The sequence below is a fragment of the Mustelus asterias genome, chromosome 1 (assembly GCF_964213995.1).
Source record: "Mustelus asterias chromosome 1, sMusAst1.hap1.1, whole genome shotgun sequence".
NCBI classification, from domain to species: domain Eukaryota; kingdom Metazoa; phylum Chordata; class Chondrichthyes; order Carcharhiniformes; family Triakidae; genus Mustelus; species Mustelus asterias.
Genome location: NC_135801.1, coordinates 166,536,269 through 166,559,209, shown reverse-complemented (window position 1 = coordinate 166,559,209; position 22,941 = coordinate 166,536,269). Strand labels below are relative to the sequence as shown.

The following is a 22,941-nucleotide window of genomic DNA, read 5'->3' as shown; positions in this document are numbered from 1 at the left end:
CACTGGCAAAAAATTGTTGTCTGTTAACACCCAACCATCTCCTTGCTTTGTTTTACATGATGGCAGAAAGAGAGGAGGCCCAATGACTAGTCATTAATAATCTTAGCCATTTCTATGTTTTTCATCTCATTTTTTACAACTTACCCTTTTTGGAGCCATATTACATTGCTAGGTAAAAAGACAGTCAAGCAGCTTGCTTCTAGAATAAAAGCAAAATACTATGGGTGCTGGAAATCAGAAATACAAACAAAAAGTGCTGGAAAGATTCAACAGAGCTCTGAAGAAGTCATACAAACTTGTTTCTCCACAGATGCTGTCAGATCCGTTGAGTCTTCCCAGCATTTCTTGTTTATATAATTTGCTTCTAAACTCACTCAATTTATCTCTGGAATCATGAAATGGAGGTGCATGGTTATTAAGTGATGCATTGATTTTCTTTCCCTCATAGGAAAGAGACCATTCACTTGCCTTCACTGAAGTTTGAAGTTTTTTGGAGTTTATTTACTAGTGTTACAAGATTTACATTAACACTGCAATGAAGTTACTGTGAAAATCCCCCAGTCGCCACACTCTGGTGCCTGTTCAGGTATACCACGGAAGAATTTAGCGTGGCCAATGCACGTAACCAGCACGTCTTTCGGACTGTGGGAAGAAACCGGAGTACCTGGAGGAAACCGATGCAGACACGGGAGAACGTGCAGACTCTGCAGTCACGCAAGCTGTGAATCGAACCCAGGTCCCTGGTAGGTCCCTGGTGCTGTGAGGCAACAGTGCTAACCACTGTGCCACTCACTGAGTACAACTAGGAATTTGATTAGTGGCCTGCAGGGTGGTGGAGAATGACAAGGGTGGTCATTCAACTTAGTATCCAAGTACATTCAAGCACATGGTAATTTACCAGTTGGTAAAAGTTGGTTGAACAATTAACAAACCATACTTGAAAAATACACAAGGCTTTGGGTTAATGCTTAAAGACTGTGGTTTGAGATGATAGAGGACCGTGAAAGCAAGAGGAAACTGTAAAAATCTAGGATGTTTCTTTGATATATTCAAAGTGAATTTAGTGCACAGGTAGTTGTGTGACATCTCATAAATAAAACTCTGCAAGAAGGAAAATCAAATCAAAAACACCATCAAGAAGGTTTAATTATAAAAACTTTTCCGAAGTCAGCAACATGTCAGCTCTGCACCAGCAAGACTTTTCCCACCAAAATGCAATAATCTCCTCTGATTTATTACCAGTAATCCAAGTGACATGAAATTTCAGTTGAATTAATCTTGTTACCATCTACTCTACTGGGAAAGAGGTCCAGCAACATGCTGTCTGCAAGCACTGTCACAGTGCATACGTGCTGTGGCACCTAGGGTTGGCAGGGCCTTCAGAAATATATCAAAAATTCAAGACACAACACCCCAAATTTAATGTGACAAAATGTTCTGCAGTCTGCGGGAAATTGGTGTGATGGAAACAGCCACTTGCATTTACTTATCACCATGGCACATCTTTCAAATGTCTCAAAGCACTTCACATACAATTAATTAGTTATGTGCACTCTGTTATGTAGTCAAATACAGCAACTGCTTTACACATAGCAAGCTGCTATAAACACTAATGAGATACATGATCAGGTAATCTGTTTATGGTTGTTGAGAAAATGTTAGCCAGTCCTCTAGGAGAACTTGGTGCAGTTCTTTGTATCATGTCCTGACATAGGAGCTACATGAGGCATTATTTGGGTGTCCACTGCAGAGTTAACCATATATGCCTAATGTGATGCCTTGTTCTACTTATTCAATCATGAGCTGTGAAACTGCCATATGGCATTCGGTTTCAATTTTTTTGGTTAAACAGTAAAAGATCTGGATTAGAAATGTAATTACATTTAAGATGTCAACATCAATAATGGACAAACCCAAAGTAAGTTATAACTTAGTGCAGACGGCTGAATTGAGCTACAGTCTTACTCAATTTAAATAGACTGCCCTTAGTCCAAACTACTGAACTAGTTTGTCCATCACTATTGATTAAGTTATGCAGTTGGCTTTATGCACATAATGTTTCCTTTGACTTTAGTTGCTGTCATTTGGTTTTTATTTTCAAAATGTTTGCTTGTTTGTACTCAGGTCTCCACATGTAAATATATTAGGCCTAAATCTCATGTAACAGCTCCTAAACTTGCTCTTGTGAAATTATAACCTTGTATAAGATTCCCAATTTATAGGGTGTACTATGCTCACAGAGAAAAATAAAATGAGGCAGCAGCCCAAGTGTTCAAATAGCATGTAGGTGGCATGGAAAGCTAACAGCATAATTCTACTAACAGTAAATGTTGTATTGCGAAGCTGGCTATTCTTTAAACAGGTTGTATTATGGAGGTTTACCAATTAACATGCATGTTGTCTTATTGTAATAACTTGGCCAGTGCACACATATAGTGTAGACTTACCATGATATTGTGTCATGACATCACAAGAACCACTGCCACTGTAGGACATGTTTTCTGGCCCCCAACAAGACACACAAAAGTGGTCCACTATCAAGCTTCTAGTGTTATAAAATCTATGTTGTTGATTTTGATGTTATCACTAGCTACATTAGGTGGCCAAGCAGCTCAAATGAGCAGTTCTTGATAACCACAGGATTGAGGAGAATTAACAGTAATTTAATGAACAGTTAAGCAGGTCTATATTGGAAGGTATAACTTCTTTGCTAATAGCTACTTGATTGATTTTGGAAGAGCTCTATGAGTGAGAGTGAGAACTTGCATTAATTTAGCATTTAATAATGATTCTCAGAATATCCTTAACTTTGGCCCAGATTTTTGTGGAGTTGGGCCGAATTTGAACATGTTTAAAAAGAGGAGTTAGGACATGATTCTGGGATTCCTGCCCCATTCCCGTTTCTGGCCATTTTTGCAACTGCAAACAGCACTTCCACCTTTGTTGGCTCCATTCTGGAGGTGGGCCTTTTAAGCTTCCTGCAATTTTGATGGGGCTGGGCCCATTTAGTTAGGAGATATGGTTTACGGAACCTCTGAAGAGTCGCAAACCAAGGGGAATCCCGGTTCCAAAATGGGAACCAAAAAGAATCCATTAAATATTCCCTTTGAAAAACGTTGCCATTCTTTACCTTCTCATGAACCTGTCAATCAATCACAGGCAGTGAAAGTTCCACTGAGGATACATTCAATCCATTTCACTGTATCTACAATAGCAGTTTGAACAGATGGCCAGACATTTGATTTCCAGCATAATTCATTATGAATGCTTGGCTGAGTTCCAAGAATGGCTAATGGACTCAGCCCTGTAGTCAATATTGACACAGCTTGCAGATGTTTGATTGGCATCTTTAGTGCCTTGCAATAACATTATCCTTCTTTGAAGAGTTTTTCAATGCCTTTTTGTTTAGTCACATAAGATTGAGTTGTGAAGTTAATTAAAGTGTTTTGTCATTGATACTCTGAATGATTGTGTGTGATTGACACTTTTGTGGTTGCAAAATGAACAGTTTTTTTTCAAGGAGATTTTCAAAGCATATTTGGTTATGTTGTCAATTTCAGGAGTATTTCAAAGATCTGCCAGATTTGGGCATACTAGATATTGTAACAGTGAGCAATTAGGAAATGGAAGGGGTGGAGGGGATATAAGAGGGAATCAAGCGTATAGACGGGTAGGGTGAGGCTGTGAGGGCCTAAAAGTAATTGTTGCAACTGGGCCAATTTCCTAGTAAGCAGAGGTGGGCCTTCTAGCCTTCCCACCCGCCCATCTGCTTGGTGTCTTGGGTTTACCTTCAGAGGTGGTGGGCCTGTTTCAGCCTATGAGGGCTTCTCTGACACAAAAATAGGACAGGTGGGTTTCCTCAGGAAGGAGATGGAATAGGGGTTTGGGAAAATTCATGAATGGCCAATAAAGATTTTTTGATGGGTGTTAAATAGTTGGTCAAAACACTTGGAGAATCCCTGCTATGCTGCAATTAGTCTCATGGGATCTACTTTAATAGGCAGATAATTCCTAATATCTTAATTGATGAAGCCAAAAATCTCATCACAGGTTTTGGTTGAAATAAACATTTACTATATAATTTCTGTAATGGAGTTAACTGGCTACAGAAACACATCCCTTTGGTTCTAAACATGATTCTGTGTCACTGATGGCAGCTGATGCAAACAGATTGTAACAAGACCAGAATTTGAGCGGTGTCACTGATCATCTGGCAGTGGAGTGACACCAATTGCTATCTCGGTTTCTCATATTGTTAGATACAGCGGCAAATAATGCCTGAATCTCATTGCAAAGACACCTGGGGTCAATTACAGTAGAATCATTCCAGGAAAACATGCAAAACAGGGTAATCCTGGTTTAAGCAGCTCTGTACAAAATGCTACCAAGTCATCAAGTGAAATCAAGCTATTATTTTAAGCCAAATTCTGAAATCTGACTTGGATATATTTATCAAATGACATCAGCCTAATTTTATACCTTGCTCATGATTGTGTGCGTAATAAATATGGCATTTCAAAATGTAATGAAGTTTTTAAAAAAAAAGTTGTCCATTCACGGTTTGGTGCTCAGAAGGGCTGGGCAATACCTCCATTGCAAATCATCTGTCCACAACCTGCACCACTGTCACTAAATATACAAGTTCATTTCTTAAAGCTTTTATTATAACTAAAAAAAAACCTACCTCTGTCTCAGTTCTTATCTACAGGAACATTCCTGGAATCAGGAATGACTGCAATTTTAAAATATCTTAATTAACATTATTATAACCAACAAATGATATTAGTATACTGAATATACTTAAATAAAGTGAATATTATACTCTATGGGATGTTTTTCTCTTTAAAGTTGCATTCCCTCACTGTTTACCATTTACACAGGGACCTGTTATCCTTAGCTCAAGGTGGATTTGTTTTGATACTAATGAATAATCCAGAGTATTTGGTGAAAAACTAGTCAATTATAATTATTCCCTTCCAGACATTTGTAACTGTGCTTTGGTGTGTGATTGACAAATTCCAATTTCCATGGCATCCTGAATTCCCTTCTCCCTGTCCAAATAAATAACTCCCCAACACATGTATACCACGCAAAAATTGGATGAAAATTTCTTCTTCTCCTTAACCAACTGTTGTGTTATCTTTTCACCCTACCCCCCCGCCCCCCCCCCCCCCTAACCAATTATCATAAAAAACAGTGCTCAGCCAGAGTCCATTGTAAAGAGCTGGACTTGTTGTGGATTCCAATACAGCTCAGCAGTCGAGTTATAAGCCAACGACCAAATATACGGAACAAAAAATTCCTCTGGTTGTTCCTCTTCAACATACTTGAACTTCAGTTCTGGGAATTTCTGTGGTGAAAGAAAGATGAAAACAAAAATGAATACCTTGTTAGTCAATCTTGAATCAGAATCATTGCAAACCTTTGCCAGACAGCCAGACCAAAGGACACCAAACAGCTGAGTGGTCGTCGGCATTGATAAAGCAATACGTTACCAAAATACTATTGAGCCACAGTAGGTGCCTTTAATTATAGAAAAAAATCATAGAGTTCCTACAGTGCAGAAAGAGGCCATTCAGCCCATCGAGTCTGCACCGACTCTTCGAAAGAGCACTTTACCCAGGCCTTGCTCCCCCACCCTATCCCCATAACCCCCATGTATTTACCCCGCTAATCCACCTCTTGGGGCACTAACGGGCAATTTAGCACAGCCAATCCTCCTAATGCACATCTTTGGACAGTGGGAGGAAACCGGAGCACCCAGAGGAAACCCACGCAAACACAGAGAGAATGTGCAAACTCGACACAGATTGTCACCTGAGGCTGGAATTGAACCTGGGACCTGGGCGCTGTGAGGCAGCAGTGCTTGCCACCGTGCCAGACATAGAACATAGAACATAGAACATTACAGCGCAGAACAGGCCCTTCGGCCCACGATGTTGCACCGACCAGTTAAAAAAAAAACTGTGACCCTCCAACCTAAACCAATTTCTTTTCGTCCATGAACCTATCTACGGATCTCTTAAACGCCCCCAAACTAGGCGCATTTACTACTGATGCTGGCAAGGCATTCCAATCCCTCACCACCCTCTGGGTAAAGAACCTACCCCTGACATCGGTTCTATAACTACCCCCCCTCAATTTAAAGCCATGCCCCCTCGTGCTGGATTTCTCCATCAGAGGAAAAAGGCTATCACTATCCACCCTATCTAAACCTCTAATCATCTTATATGTTTCAATAAGATCCCCTCTTAGCCGCCGCCTTTCCAGCGAAAACAATCCCAAATCCCTCAGCCTCTCCTCATAGGATCTCCCCTCCATACCAGGCAACATCCTGGTAAACCTCCTCTGCACCCTCTCCAAAGCCTCCACATCCTTCCTGTAATGTGGGGACCAGAACTGCACACAGTACTCCAAGTGCGGCCGCACCAGAGTTGTGTACAGTTGCAACATAACGCTACGACTCCTAAATTCAATCCCCCTACCAATAAACGCCAAGACACCCTATGCCTTCTTAACAACCTTATCTACTTGATTCCCAACTTTCAGGGATCTATGCACACATACACCTAGATCCCTCTGCTCCTCCACACTATTCAAAGTCCTCCCGTTAGCCCTATACTCAACACATCTGTTATTCCTACCAAAGTGAATTACCTCACACTTCTCCGCATTAAACTCCATCCGCCACCTCTCGGCCCAACTTTGCAACCTGTCTAAGTCTTCCTGCAAACTACGACACCCTTCCTCACTGTCTACCACACCACCGACTTTGGTGTCATCAGCAAATTTGCTAATCCACCCAACTATACCCTCATCCAGATCATTAATAAATATTACAAACAGCAGTGGCCCCAAAACAGATCCCTGAGGTACACCACTTGTAACCGCACTCCATGATGAATATTTACTATCAACCACCACCCTCTGTTTCCTATCCGCTAGCCAATTCCTGATCCAATTTCCTAGATCACCCCCAATCCCATACATCTGCATTTTCTGCAGAAGCCTACCATGGTGAACCTTATCAAACGCCTTACTAAAATCCATATATACCACGTCCACTGCCTTGCCCCCATCCACCTCCTTGGTCACTTTCTCAAAAAACTCAATAAGGTTAGTAAGGCACGACCTACCTGCCACAAAACCATGCTGACTATCACCTATCAATTCATTACTCTCCAAATAACTATAAATCCTATCCCTTATAATTTTTTCCAACATCTTGCCGACAACAGAAGTGAGACTCACCGGTCTATAATTCCCGGGGAAGTCTCTGTTCCCCTTCTTAAACAATGGGACAACATTCGCTAACCTCCAATCTTCTGGTACTATACCAGAGGCCAACGACGACCTGAAGATCAGAGCCAGAGGCTCTGCAATCACTTCTCTTGCCTCCCAGAGAATCCTTGGATAAATCCCATCCGGACCAGGGGATTTATCTATTTTCAGACCCTCCAGAATATCCTGCACATCCTCCTTATCAACTGTAATACTGTCTATTCTACTCCCTTGCAACCCAGTGTCCTCCTCAGCTATATTCATGTCCCCTTGCGTGAACACCGAAGAGAAATATTGGTTCAATGCTTCACCAATCTCCTCCGGTTCCACACATAACTTCCCTCTGCCATCTATAACTGGCCCTAAACTTGCCCTAACCAACCTTCTGTTCTTGACATACCTATAGAACGCCTTAGGATTCTCTTTAACCCTATCCGCCAAAGATAGTCCTTATTAATATGCTCTGCACCTCACCACAGGATGCACACATTCACAGAGCTATTGGTACACTGGAATTGTGGCCTGTTTTTATTGTGGTCTGTGTGGAGCAAAGTCATTTAACCAGATCAATAAATTCTCCAAGTTGGGAAGGAGGACAAAGGTAAATTCTGTCATGGGTTTGATCCATTTCTCTCTTTTTCAACTGTATTCCTTTCTCAATTGTGCTTACTTCATTGTGCCTATTTCATTTTTACCTGCAATCTTGGGAGGTATGGCTTGTCAAAGTCATCACTTTAAATATATATTAAGCAAACAAATAAATAACTTGCATTCACATACATTCTTTCAAGTCGTGAGAACATTCTAAAGTATTTCAAAGCCAATTAATTCATTTTTAAAGTATCACTTTAGGCAAACTTTACAGCTAATTTGGATCACAGCAAAGCCCCAGGCAAGAACATGAGGGGTAAATGAGCAGTTACTCTGTATTGGTGGAATTACAGAGGGATGAAAGTTGACTAGGACAGCAGAAACTCCCCATTCTCCTAATAGTGCTGTGGAATCTTTACGTCTACCTGAACAGGCAGATGGGAGCTCGGGATTCATGCCTTATCTGAATGATGGCAACCCCCAATGATGAAACAATAACTCAATGCTCCACTTTAGATTACGTCCTTAAGTCCCGAGTCGGCCTTGAACCCCCATTTTTCTGAATTAGATATCAGAGTCCTATCACTAAGCCAAGTCAACACTTAAATACCAGTAGTTGATGCTAGACCCTAAATGTTGGGTGCTTTGGTTTTAACTTCACAAAGTTCCCATTTATGTTTACATTTTTTCTTATTTAGCTAACTTTCTGTCAGTATCACGTTATCTCCAATTCTGTGATCCCTTAATCATTAATCAACAAGATGGAACTTTGCAATTGTATTGCTCTTGCATTTTATAAGACAACAGTCTAGAAACAAGCTATCCTTTTCAAGTGTTCACTCACTAGTTCATGGAAGATGACTTCAATTTCTTAATAATAGAATGTTAACCATACAAAAATATCAGTTAAGCTTTACTAATATCAGTTGCTATCTCATTTAAGGCACATCAATGCATGCTGTGCCTAAACTATTAAAAATTTAACTCATGCTTGGGTTCACTTCCATGTAAAGCAGCTTCTCTTCAGGCGGTCATGCCACACAGGTGAAAGCAGGAAATTAGTGACAGCGGATTATTCAATTATAGGGAGATTCAGTGCGAGACCTAATTCTTCCTTTCCTACACATTCAACTTTCTAGCAACGATCAGTGTGCCTTACTGGCAACTCAAGCTGAGCTCAGCATTAATCATGGATCAAACCTCATGCTAGTCCTGTCTGTCTTTATCATACACCTTCAAGTGAATTTACCCACTGCACCCTCAAGGTTTCCTCAGTTGATGGTTTCCAAAAAATACAAGACAATGATAAAATCTGAGATTACTTAGACATTTCAGAATCCCAAAACATGTCCATAGTCCAAACCCTGCCACTATACTTTGCACAAGTTACTTGAGATTCAAAAGGGAATGAAAAAGTGATGATTTAAAATACTGCCATGTCAGTTTGAATTGATTTGGGTCTCTATAAAAGGACATGGTTCATTTGAGGGGCAGACTGTTGGCCCAACACAAGGGAAACATTGACACTACAAACTAGAGAAAGATGATCATATACCACTCCATTATTAATGGATAGTTGCCTCCCTGTCTTTGTCATTAGTGTTCTAATCATGTCGCGCTCTGACAGTTTGTTCTGGGCTGTAGTCTCATCGTCATGAATAATGAAAGGGGCTATGTTTCATTGTTCCACAGAACCCGCTGCTCTGTGTGACTCTATCCTACAGTTTTGCAAGACTGATGACAACAGGCAGCAGCAAGAGGCAGTGAAATGGATCTTCTAATAATATACTATACATTCAGTTCAAGAGAACAGTAGGATATTAATTAACAAAAAAAAAAGCTCATCCTCAGACCAAGTGATCATGTATCTGGCAATGACCAATACATCGACATCTGTTAAGCAAGGATAGAAACAAAATAGCATTCTTAATCGATTGTGTGTGTGTTTAAACCTTTACTAGTACAATCTGATGAATACAACAATTCATAAACTCCATCATTGTGCTCCAATGAATAAACTTCAGTGGTTAACATAAAAAGGTTGACTTCTTGTGTTTAACTTGTATCCTTTATAACCTTGACTGTCCGCTCATTCTAATTAGTTATTGCTATTTTTCCCACATATTCTGCAGACACATAGTCGAAGTATGAAGAGCTTGGATGATATAGCCATGCCCATGATCCCCAAATACTTTTCCATTTTCTCCCCTTCCTGAAGTGTAAAATACCCCAAATCTCCTCCAAAATTCTTTTTTTAACTGGGTGTAGTAGAATAACAATTATACTACTAGACTAGTAGTACGGAGACCAAGATTAACACTCCCAGGAACACAACTTCATATTTCACCAGTTCAGTTGAAAATAAGGAAAACTGGTGTCAAAGGACAGCTGACTCACAGACAAGTCAAGCAATAGAATCAAAGCCATTATTCAGCATCCCGATTCCCCCTTCCCTATCCTTGGCTATGTTCAATGAGTGTAGAAGTGTATGTGGAGGTCAGCAGCGGCTGTATCTGAACATGAGGTGGAAACCTTGTGAATCTACACAACAAAAAGCAGCATGCTTTGAACAGAGCTGAGCAATTCCAGAGCTAATGGATCAGGTCAAAGTACTGCAATCATTTCACATCCGGTCAGGAATGGTGGTGGATAATTAAGGAATTAATGTGAAGAGGAGACTCTTCATTGCAATGATGATGGAGGCCAGCATGAGTGCAAAAGCAAACTGAACCATTTGCAGTCATCTTCAGGCACTGGTGCAAATCAGATGATCTCTCAGTCTGCTCAAAGAGGCATTACAGATGCCAGTCTTCAGCCAGTTCAATTCATTCCATGCAACTAGAAAGAGTGCACAACAAAGGCTACAACAATATCCCTGCTTTAGCATTAAATCCTATGTGCCTGAATTAGCTGTGCTTCTATCTAAGCTTTTCAAATATAGCTCCAGTACTGGCAACTACACAACAACGTGGCAAATCATCCAGGTATAATCTGTCCACAAGAAGTAATAAATCCAACTGGTTAATTACTTTGATATTAACCTACCCCCAATCACCAGCAAGTGATGGAAGGCATTGTCAAAAGTTCTCGCATGTGGCTCTCAGTTACCAATAATCTAATCAATGCTTGGGGCGGCACAGTGGCACAGCGATTAGCACTGCTGCCTCACAGCACCAGGGACCCGGGTTTGGGTCACTGTCTGTGCGGAGTCTGAACATTCTCATGTCTGCGTGTGTTTCCTCCGGGTGTTCTGGTTTCCTCCCACAGTTTGAAAGACGTGCTGTTTAGGTGCGTTGGCCATGCTAAATTCTCCCTCAGTGTACCCGAACAGGTGCCGGAGTGTGACGACTAGGAGATTTTCACAGTAACTTCATTGCAGCGTTAATGTAAGCCTACTTGTGACACTAATCAATAAACTTTAAAACTTTGAACTCAATTTGAGTTTGCGGGGAACAGTCAATTCTCAACTTCATTACAGAGTGAGAGCACAGAGTGGAGATAACAAGGACTGAGTGTGAACATGGGGAATTTAGAGCGGAGGAGAAAGGAAGTACTGTTATTTATACCTTTTCCTTAGTCTCCAGTGATTGGTGAGTGTTCAATGGCATTAATTAATTGAGCCAGTAGGTGATTGTTTAGTGAGTTTTAAGATTTTATTCCTCTAAATAGGGGCAGCAGTTTAAACTGGTATTGGGAAACTGCAAGTATTGCATTAAATTATAGTTTAACTAAACTACTTAATATAAATACAGATAACAGTTGAGTGATATTTTTAAACTTTATAGCTGATTAGTTAAATAAAGCACAATAAAGATAGCAGGACATGGCAATGCATCATATAATTCCTGCAGAACGACAGAATCCCTATAGTGCAGAACAGACCATTCGGCCCACTGAATCTGCACTGTCTTTCCGAAAGACCATCCCACCCTGGTCCACCCACAACCCCAACCGCTCTCCCCACTCTTCCCCTCCCACACTATCCTCGTAACCCTGCGCATTTACTATGGCTAATCCACATAACATTTTTGGACATTAAGGACAATTTAGCATGGTCAATCCACCTACCCTGCACATCTTTGGACTATGGGAAGAAAGCGTGGCATCTGGAGGAAATCCATGCAGACATGGGGAGAATGTGCAAACTCCACCCAGGACCGGAACGAAACCTGGGTCCCTGGCGCTGTGAAGCAGCAGTGCCACCTTTTGGGGGGGGGGGGGGGGGGGGGGCACACTGCCACCTTTTGGGGGGTGGGGGAGCGGAAACACACACTATATGGACACTTTGTTCCAAGAGGCAGTCACATACCTTGGGGTAGCTACTTCAGAATTGGTCTATGGTCAGGGACATGAGGGTGTTGCTGTGAGAGAGGCCAGTATAGACTCCAAAAGGCAGCAATCAAGGAGTCTCAACCCCTGCAATTGTTCAACAGGTTCAAGGCATGCAGCTTCTATGGATGAGAGCAGTGACGTCAGGGTGGATGAGCAAATAACACTGTGGTGCAGGGAGCCATTCAGGCTGCAGATGGAGGTGGGAAAGGGAATGTCTTTGTAGTAGGGGACAGTATACTGAGGGGAATAAATACTGCTTTCTGCAGCTGAGAATGAGAGTTCCAAAAAGCTATATTGACTGCCTGGTGCTAAGTTTAAGGACATTTCCCCAGGGTAGGAGAGGAAGAGAAACTTTCCAGTTGTCATGGTGCATATGAGTACCAATGACATGGGTAGGATAAAGAAAGAGGTTCTACTGAGGGAGGATGAGCCGCTAGGGGATAAATTAAAAAGCAGAACACATATAATAATCTTTGGATTACTACTTGAGCCACGAGCAAATTGACATCTTCTTCTTCTTAGGCAGTCTATCAGGGTCAAAGATGATTTACTTCCACTCCCATTCGCTGGGGTTTGAGATAGCTGAAAAATCCAATGTGCAACCTGCTGTCTGCCACATATTCTGCAGGTAGGGCTGGAGGTTTGGGTAGATGGTTAATTTGGAGATGTGTATGTTCAGTTCGACACTTCGACTTTGGCTCTGCAAATTCCCAATGAAGTTTTGTGATGCATTTAGTGCCTTCCTGAAATAGCCTTCATAATTTTGGTCATTCACAAACCAGGGTTCTCCCATGAGTTAGGGGATGTCTGTCCTCTTCAGAGAAAACATCCCCATTACCTTTCCGCTATCCTCCTGGGAATTTCCTGCTGCAACCAAGTTTTGAGTAGAGTAGTTGCTTTTGCAGTCTGGTGTCAGGCATTCCAGTGCAACTGAGTGATTAGTGCCTCAATGCTTGGCAAGTTGTCTTTGGAGAGGTTGCTGCAGTTGGGCTGCCCTTTTTGTCACCCGATTTGGAGGGTCAAATTGGCATAGGGTAAATAAGATCTGAGAGTTAAATGCGTAGTTCAAAGATTGGTGTGGGAAAAATTGGTTTCGATTCATGGGGTACTGGGGAAAGAGGGTACTATACCGTTGGTCTTCACCTGAACTGCACTGGGACTAATGTCATAGAAACATAGAAATAGAAACGCTACAGTGCAGGAAGAGGCCATTCGGCCCATCGAGTCTGCACCGACCACAATCCCACCCAGGCCCTACCCCCATATCCCTACATATTTTACCCGCTAACCCCTCTAACCTACACATCTCAGGACACTAAGGGACAATTTTAGCATGGCCAATCAACCTAACACGCACATCTTTGGACTGTGGGAGGAAACCGGAGCACCCGGAGGAAACCCACGCAGACACGAGGAGAATGTGCAAACTCCACACAGACAGTGACCCGAGCCAGGAATCGAACCCAGGTCCCTGGAGCTGTGAAGCAGCAGTGCTAACCACTGTGCTACCGTGCCGCCCCTACCACTGTGCTACCGTGCCGCCCCAATGTCCTGGTGATTTCTATATCTAGGGCTGCAGAGGGGACTTTAAGCTAAAAAGTAGGGGGAGGTTTTTTGGGGTCGAATAGAGAGAGGACATATGCCCTTTTCTACTTACACACTCTCTTTTCATTTGGCTCACGTCTGAGCCTTGTTGCCCCTCGTGATGCCTTGCCCTTATATTGTGACTCGTTGTTTTGGAGGGTTCATGCGAGGAGAGATTTGGAAAGTTAAATAGAAAAGACAAGACAATAGTGTAGGGTAGTGAAACAAGTAACGGTTACCAGACAATGACAAAAAGGGACAGAGTGTACAAACATAAGAGTGCACTGACATATATGCTAAGTGTAGGGAGAAATGGCTTTAAACTAACAGAGGAGGAATCAAATGAAGGGTTTGAATAAAGGGAGATTTAGAAATCCAAAGATAAAAGTAGAGGCAATAGAAAAGGATATCCATGTAAAGACAAGTTGAGTGGGACAAGAAAGTACATGAAGTCACTTTATCTGAATGCGTGGAGCATTCACAATAATATAAATGAACTAGTGGCACAAATAGAAATAAGTGGTTTAGATCTAATCGCCAAACAGGTCACAAGGTGACCAACAGACCTAAGGTTTATTCCAGAGTACACAGCATTTTGAAAAGACAGGCTGAATGGAAAAGGAGGGGTAGCCCTGAAAATAAAGGACATTAGTAAGAAAGAATCTTGACTTAGAAAATCAGGAGGCAGAATCAGTATGGGTGATGATTAGGAATAGCAAGGATCAAAAACTGCTGATGGAAGTAAATTATAGGCATCCTAGCTGTACATAGAACATAGAACAGTACAGCACAGAACAGGCCCTTCGGCCCACGATGTTGTGCCGAGCTTTATCTGAAACCAAGATCAAGCTATCCCACTCCCTATCATCCTGGTGTGCTCCATGTGCCTATCCAATAACCGCTTAAATGTTCCTAAAGTGTCTGACTCCACTATCATTGCAGGCAGTCCATTCCACACCCCAACCACTCTCTGCGTAAAGAACCTACCTCTGATATCCTTCCTGTATCTTCCACCATGAACCCTATAGTTATGCCCCCTTGTAATAGCTCCATCCACCCGAGGAAATAATCTTTGAATGTTCACTCTATCTATCCCCTTCATCATTTTATACACCTCTATTAGGTCTCCCCTCAGCCTCCTCTGCTCCAGAGAGAACAGCCCTAGCTCCGGCAACCTTTCCTCATAAGACCTACCCTCCAAACCAGGCAGCATCCTGGTAAATCTCCTCTGCACTCTTTCCAGCGCTTCCACATCCTTCCTATAATGAGGTGACCAGAACTGCACACAATACTCCAAATGTGGTCTCACCAAGGTCCTGTACAGTTGCAGCATAACCCCACGGCTCTTAAACTCCAACCCCCTGTTAATAAAAGCTAACACACTATAGGCCTTCTTCACAGCTCTATCCACTTGAGTGGCAACCTTTAGAGGTCTGTGGATATGAACCTCAAGATCTCTCTGTTCCTCCACAGTCTTCAGAACCCTACCTTTGACCCTGTAATCCACATTTAAATTAGTCCTACCAAAATGAATCACCTCACATTTATCAGGGTTAAACTCCATTTGCCATTTTTCAGCCCAGCTTTGCATCCTATCTATGTCTCTTTGCAGCCTACAACAGCCCTCCACCTCATCCACTACTCCACCAATCTTGGTGTCATCAGCAAATTTACTGATCCACCCTTCAGCCCCCTCCTCTAAGTCATTAATAAAATTCACAAAGAACAAAGAACAGTACAGCACAGGAAACAGGCCCTTCGGCCCTCCAAGCCTGTGCCGCTCCTTGGTCCAACTAGACCAATCGTTTGTATCCCTCCATTCCCAGGCTGCTCATGTGACTATCCAGGTAAGTCTTAAACTATGTCAGAGTGCCTGCCTCCACCACCCTACTTGGCAGCGCATTCCAGGCCCCCACCACCCTCTGTGTAAAAAACGTCCCTCTGATGTCTGAGTTATACTTCGCCCCTCTCAGCTTGAGCCCGTGACCCCTCGTGATCGTCACCTCCGACCTGGGAAAAAGCTTCCCACTGTTCACCCTATCTATACCCTTCATAATCTTGTATACCTCTATTAGATCTCCCCTCATTCTCCGTCTTTCCAAGGAGAACAACCCCAGTCTACCCAATCTCTCCTCATAGCTAAGACCCTCCATACCAGGCAACATCCTGGTAAACCTTCTCTGCACTCTCTCCAATGCCTCCACGTCCTTCTGGTAGTGCGGCAACCAGAACTGGACGCAGTACTCCAAATGTGGCCTAACCAGCGTTCTATACAGCTGCATCATCAGACTCCAGCTTTTATACTCTATACCCTGTCCTATAAAGGCAAGCATACCATATGCCTTCTTCACCACCTTCTCCACCTGCGTTGCCACCTTCAAGGATTTGTGGACTTGCACACCTAGGTCCCTCTGTGTTTCTATACTCCTGATGACTCTGCCATTTATTGTATAACTCTTCCCTACATTATTTCTTCCAAAATGCATCACTTCGCATTTATCCGGATTAAACTCCATCTGCCACCTCTCCGCCCAATTTTCCAGCCTATCTATATCCTGCTGTATTGCCCGACAATGCTCTTCGCTATCCGCAATTCCAGCCATCTTCGTGTCATCCGCAAACTTGCTGATTACACCAGTTACACCTTCTTCCAAATCATTTATATATATCACAAATAGCAGAGGCCCCAGTACAGAGCCCTGCGGAACACCACTGGTCACAGACCTCCAGCCGGAAAAAGACCCTTCGACCACTACCCTCTGTCTCCTATGGCCAAGCCAGTTCTCCACCCATCTAGCCACTTCTCCTTGTATCCCATGAGCCTTAACCTTCTTAACCAACCTGCCATGTGGGACTTTGTCAAATGCCTTACTGAAATCCATATAGACGACATCCATGGCCCTTCCTTCATCAACCGTTTTTGTCACTTCCTCAAAAAACTCCACCAAATTTGTAACGCACGACCTCCCTCTTACAAAACCATGCTGTCTGTCACTAATGAGATTGTTCCGTTCTAAATGCACATACATCCTGTCTCTAAGAATCCTCTCCAACAACTTCCCTACCACGGACGTCAAGCTCACCGGCCTATAATTTCCTGGGTTATCCCTGCTACCCTTCTTAAACAACGGGACCACATTCGCTATCCTCCAATCCTCAGGGACCTCACCCGTGTCCAAAGAAGCGACAAAGATTTCCGTCAGAGGCCCAGCAATTTCATCTCTCGTCTCCCTGAGCAGTCGAGGATAGATGCCATCAGGCCCTGGGGCTTTGTCAGTTTTAACGTTCTCTAAAAAACCTAACACTTCCTCTCTTGTAATGGAGATTTTCTCTAACGGGTCAACACCTCCCTCCGAGACACTCCCGGTTAACACGCCCCTCTCCTTCGTGAATACCGATGCAAAGTATTCATTTAGGATCTCCCCTATTCCCTTGGGTTCTAAGCATAATTCCCCTCCTTTGTCCCTGAGAGGTCCGATTTTCTCCCTGACAACTCTTTTGTTCCTAACGTATGAATAGAATGCCTTAGGATTCTCCTTAATCCTGCCTGCCAAGAACATCTCGTGACCTCTTTTTGCCCTTCTAACTCCCCATTTGAGTTCTTTCCTACTCTCTCTGTATTCCTCCAGAGCTCCATCTGTTTTCAGTTGCCTGGACTTAACGTACGCCTCCCTTTTCATTTTAATCAGATCCTCAATTTCCCTGGTTATCCACGGCTCTCGAATCCTACCTTTCCTATCTTTCCTTTTTACAGGCACATGCCTATCCTGCAGCCTTATCAATAGTTCCTTAAAAGACTCCCACATGCCAGACGCAGAGGACCAAGCACTGATCCCTGCACTGATCCCTGCGGCACTCCGCTAGCAACCTGCCTCCAATCCGAAAATTTTCCATCGACCACCACCCTCTGTCTTCGATCAGACAGCCAGTTACCTATCCAATCGGCCAACTTTCCCTCTATCCCACACCTCCTCACTTTCATCATAAGCCGACCATGGGGGACCTTATCAAACGCCTTACTAAAATCCATGTATATGACATCAACTGCCCTACCTTCATCAACATGTAATTATACCATTGGACAGAACATTAAACAATAAATTGTTGGCACTTGCAATAAAGGGTACGTATTAGTAGTAGGGGACTTTAAACTTTTTATAGACAAGACCAATCAAATTGGTAAATGTGGTCTTGAAGATGAGTTTGTAGAATGTTTTTGTGACAATTGCCTGGAGCAATTTTACTGTGGCAAACCAGGCATTAAGCTATTTTAGATTGAGTATTGTATTGCCAATGAGGCAGGGTTAATTAGTAATGTCACAGTAAAGATCCACTGAGAAATAGCGATCACAATATAAGGGCAAGGCATCACAAGGGGGTGGCTAACAGTGAGGTTGAGTGTCTTGTGCTACAGGAAGATATCGACGAGATGGTCAAATGGGCGAATAAGTGGCAGATGGAATTTAACCCTGAAAAGTGTGAGGTGATGCGCTTTAGAAGGAGCAATTTGACAAGGAAGTATATTATGAAAGGTCTGACATTGGGAAGTTCTAAAGAACAAAGGGACTTTGGTGTGTTTGTCCATAGATCTCTGAAGGTGGATAGGCAGGTAAATAGGATGGTGAAAAGGACATATGGCACACTCGCTTTTATCAATCAGGGAATAGATTACGAAAGCATGATGGTCATGATGGAGTTGTATAGAACTTTGGTGAGGCCACAGCTGGAGTAATGTGTGCAGTTCTGGTCGCAACATTATAGGAAGGACGTGAACTTCACTGGAGGGGTGCAGAGGAGATTTATCAGGATGCTGTCTGGGATAGAACATATAAGTCATGAAGAGAGGTTGGGTAGGCTTGGGTTGTTTTCGTTGGAGCACAGAAGACTGAGGGGCGACCTCGTTGAGGTGTTCAAGATTACGAGGGGCATGGACAGGGTGGATAGGGAGCAGCTGTTCCCCTTAGTTGAAGGATTAGTTACAAGGGGACACAAGTTAAAAGAGAGATGTGGAAGGTGTAGGGGGGATTTGAGGAAAAACTTTTTTACCGAGAGGGTGGTGACAGTCTAGAATGCGCTGCTTGGGAGGGTGGGTGAGGCAGGATGCCTCACATCCTTTAAAAAGTACCCGGATGAGTACTTGGCACGCCATAACATTCAAGGCTATGGGCCAAGTGCTGGCAAGTGGGATTGGGTGGGCAGGTCAGGGTATTTCATGTGTCAGTGCAGACTCCATAGGCCAAAGGGCCTCTTCTGCACCATATTCTGTGATGCTGTGGAATTCCACATTAAGTTTGCAAGTGATATACTCCAATCGCAAACAAGAATCTTAAAAGTAAAAATTACACAGGAATGAGCAGAGAACTGGAAAATGTTGATTTGGTAAATAGATTAAAGGTATGTTGATAAATAAACGGTGGGAAACAGTTAAAGAAACAATTTAAAATGTTCAACAAAAATACATTTAATTGCAAAACAATGAAAAATTAGTCAGAAATATCAATTCACTGTGGGGGAAGCAATGGCGTAATGGTATTATCACTGGACTAGCAATCCAGAGACCCAGCGCAATGCTCTGGGGACCTGGATTCAAAACCCATGGCGGATGGGGAAATGTGAATTCAATAAAACCATTTGGAATTAAAAGTCTAATGATGACCATGAAACTATTACCGATTGTCGTTTCACTTCTGTTTCACTTATGCCCTTTAGGGAAGGAAATATGTCGTCTTTATCCAGTCAGGCCTAGATGTGTCTCCAAACCCACAGCAATGTGGTTGACTCGCAAATGCTCTCTGAAATGGAGGGCAGTTAGGGATGGGCAATAAATGCTGGTCCAGCCAGCGACGCCCGCATCCCGTAAAAATGAATTTAAAAAACTTACTAAGGTACGGGCGGCCTACGTAGTGGTACAGTGGTTAGCACTGCTGCTTCACAGCACCAGGGAACCGGGTTCAATTCCGGCCTCGGGTGACTGTGTGGAGTCTGCACGTTCCCCCCATGTCTGCGTGGGTTTCCTCTGAGTGCTCTGGTTTCCTCCCACAGTCCAAGGAAGTGTGGGTCAATTGGCCATGCTAAATTACCCCTTGGTGTCAGAGAGATTAGTAGGCTAAATATGTGGGGTTACAGGGATAGGGCCTGAGTGGGACTATTGTCGGTGCAAGCTCGATGGGCTGAATGGCCTTTTCCCGCACCATTGGGATTCTATGATTCTCTGGGATATTAGATTAAAATAAGAGGCTTATAATGTTGCAAAGGATAAAAGTTTAAAAGTAGTAAAGTCTGAGGATTTTAGTGTTTTAGTAACCAGCAAAAGGTTACTAAAAGGTTTATACAAAGGGGGAAAATAGAATGTGAGTAAACCAGACAGAAATTTAAAAACAGAACTGTCAGATCTTTTACAAGTATACGAAAAGGAAGAGAGTAGCTAAAGTAAATGTTGGTCCCTTTAAAGTAGCGATAGGGGAAATTATCATGGGGAATGAGGAAATGGCAGAGATATTGAACAAATATTTTTTGTCTGTTTTCACTGTAAAAAGAAACAAATTACACACCAGAAATAGAGGGCAACCTGGGGCTAATAAAAGTGAGAAAATTAAGGTAATTAATATCAGCAGAGATAAAGATTAGGGAAACATAACGCACTAAAATCTAGCAGATACCAGAACCTGATGACCTACACCTTAGAGTTCTAAGAAAATAGCAGCTGAGATGCGCTGCCTATCAGTTTCTGAAATCCCCTCAACTCTGGATTGTTACCAAGAGATTGGAAGCTAGCAAATTTAACACCAATATTCAAGAAAGGAGGGATAAAGTAAACGGGGAACTACATGCCAGTTAGCTTGACATCGGGATCATGCTGGAATTAAGGAAGTCTTGACAATTCCCTTAGAAAAGCATTGAGTGACTGGAACAAATCAACATGCTTTTACGAAAGGGAAATCATGTTTAACAAATTTATTAAAATTTTATGAACATGTAACTTGTAGGGTAAATAAAGAGGAACCAGTAGTTGGATTTTTAAAAGACATTCAATTAGGTGCCATGCCAAAAGTTAACACACAAAGGCTCAAGGCTCATGGAGTTGGGGGTTGATGTATTAACACTAATAGATGGTTGGTTAATGGGTAAGAAGCAGAGAGTAGAGATAAATGAGGCATTGTCAAGTTGGCAGGCCGTGACCAGTGGAATGCTGTAAGGATCAGTTGTGGGGCCTTAGCTATTTACAATCTATATTAATGACTTAAATGAACAGACAGAGAGCAATCTATGTTTGCTGACAATACAAATCTTACAAATCTCGGTAGGAATGATGCTGTGAGGAGGACAGAAAGAGACTACAAAGAGATGCAGACAGTTTAAGTGAGTGGACAATAAGGTGGCAGATGGAGTGTAATGTGGGGAGGTATGAGGTTATTCAGTTTGGTTGTAAGAATAGGAAAGCAGAACATTTTTTGAGAGATATGAAACTTGCACATGTTGATCTTCAGAGAAACTTTAGTGTACCAATACAAAGAGTACAAAAACTTAGCATGCAGGTACAACAATCAATTAGAAAAGCAAATGTCATGTTGCCCTTTATTGCAAGAGATCTGGGGTATAAGAATAAAGAAGTCTTGCTACAAATGTATCAGGATTTGGTGAGACCACACCTGGAATAGCTTGAATGACTCAACAGGCTGCATGATCTTCTCCTGTACCTATTTCTGATGTGATGTTCATAAATATAGCCCTGGTCCAAACTTGGTACAGCAGTAAGATGAGAGCGACTCCCCTCAAAATCAGGACAACATTTGACCCAGTGCTGCATCTAGTGAAACTGAATTTAATGGTTAATGGCACAAAGGAAGATGCTTGTGATTCTTGGAGGTCAAGCATCTCAGCCCCAAGAAATCACTGCAGGCATTTCTCTGCGTATTCTCCTCAGCCCAACTATCTTCAACTACTTCATAATTGGCCTTCCCTCCATCACAAGATCAGAAGTTGGCCTGTTCACTGATAATTGCAAAGTGTTCAGCTCTGTTCTCAATTTCTCAGATAATTAGAAACCCTACAGTGCAGAAGGAGGCCATTCGGCCCATCGAGTCTGCACCGACCACAATCCCACCCAGGCCCTCCCCCCACATATTTTACCCGCTAATCCCTCTAACCTATGCATCCCAGGACTCTAAGGGACAATTTTTAACCTGGCCAATCAACCTAACCCGCACATCTTTGGACTGTGGCTAAGGCTACTGGTGAGACTTTAAACTAGAAAGGTTGGGGGGAGGGAATCGAAATGAGGGGACTGAGAGCGAGGAGGTTAGCTCGCAAATAGATAAGGAATGTAGACAGGGTAAGAGGGAGGTTAGACGAGTGAGGGAGAAGGGAAGTGCTCAGGCTGAAGGTCTGAGATGTGTCTATTTTAATGCCAGGAGTGTAGTGAATAAAGTGGATGAGCTTGGAGCGTGGATTGCTGCTTCGAATTGTGATGTGGTGGCCATTACGGAGACTTGGATGTCTCAGGGACAGGACTGGGTGCTTCAGGTGCCAGGTTTTAGATGTTTCAGGAAGGACAGGGAGGGAGGCAAGAGAGGGGGGGGAGTGGCACTGTTGATCAGGGATAGTGTCACGGCTGTAGAGAAGGTGGACGCCGTGGAGGGACTGACTACGGAATCTCTGTGGGTGGAGGTTAGGAATAGGAAGGGGTCGGTAACTTTGCTGGGTGTTTTCTATAGGCCGCCCAATAGTAACAGAGATGTTGAGGAGCAGATGGGGAAACAGATCCTGGAGAGATGTAGGAATAACAGAGTTGTCGTGATGGGAGATTTTAATTTCCCAAACATAGATTGGAATATCCCTAGGGCTAGGGGTTTGGATGGAGAGGAGTTTGTTAGGTGTGTCCAGGAGAGTTTCCTGACACAGTATGTGGATAAGCCTACTAGAGGAGAGGCTGTTCTTGATCTGGTGCTGGCTAATGAACCTGGACAGGTGGAGGATCTCTCGGTGGGTGAACATCTTGGGGATAGCGATCATAATTCTATCTCCTTCACGATAGCATTGGAAAGAGATAGGGTCAGGCAGGCTAGGAAAGTGTTTCTCTGGAGTAAAGGGAAATACAGTGTCATCAGGGAGGAAATTAGACGGGTAAATTGGAAGGAGGCATTCTTGGGGAAA

The 22,941-nt window shown here is 42.9% G+C and overlaps 1 protein-coding gene across 2 annotated transcripts in view; it reads right to left on the bottom strand.

Moving 5' to 3' along the window:
• Positions 1–1,116: 1,116 nt before the first annotated feature.
• dym (dymeclin) overlaps positions 1,117–22,941 on the bottom strand; it is a 417,844-nt gene continuing 396,019 nt past the window's right edge. For both annotated transcript variants that reach the window (XM_078222397.1, XM_078222407.1), the window contains one exon: positions 1,117–5,350. In XM_078222397.1, coding sequence (XP_078078523.1) covers positions 5,201–5,350 — 150 coding nt within the window. In that variant the 3' untranslated portion in view covers positions 1,117–5,200. The remainder of the gene's footprint in view (positions 5,351–22,941) is intronic.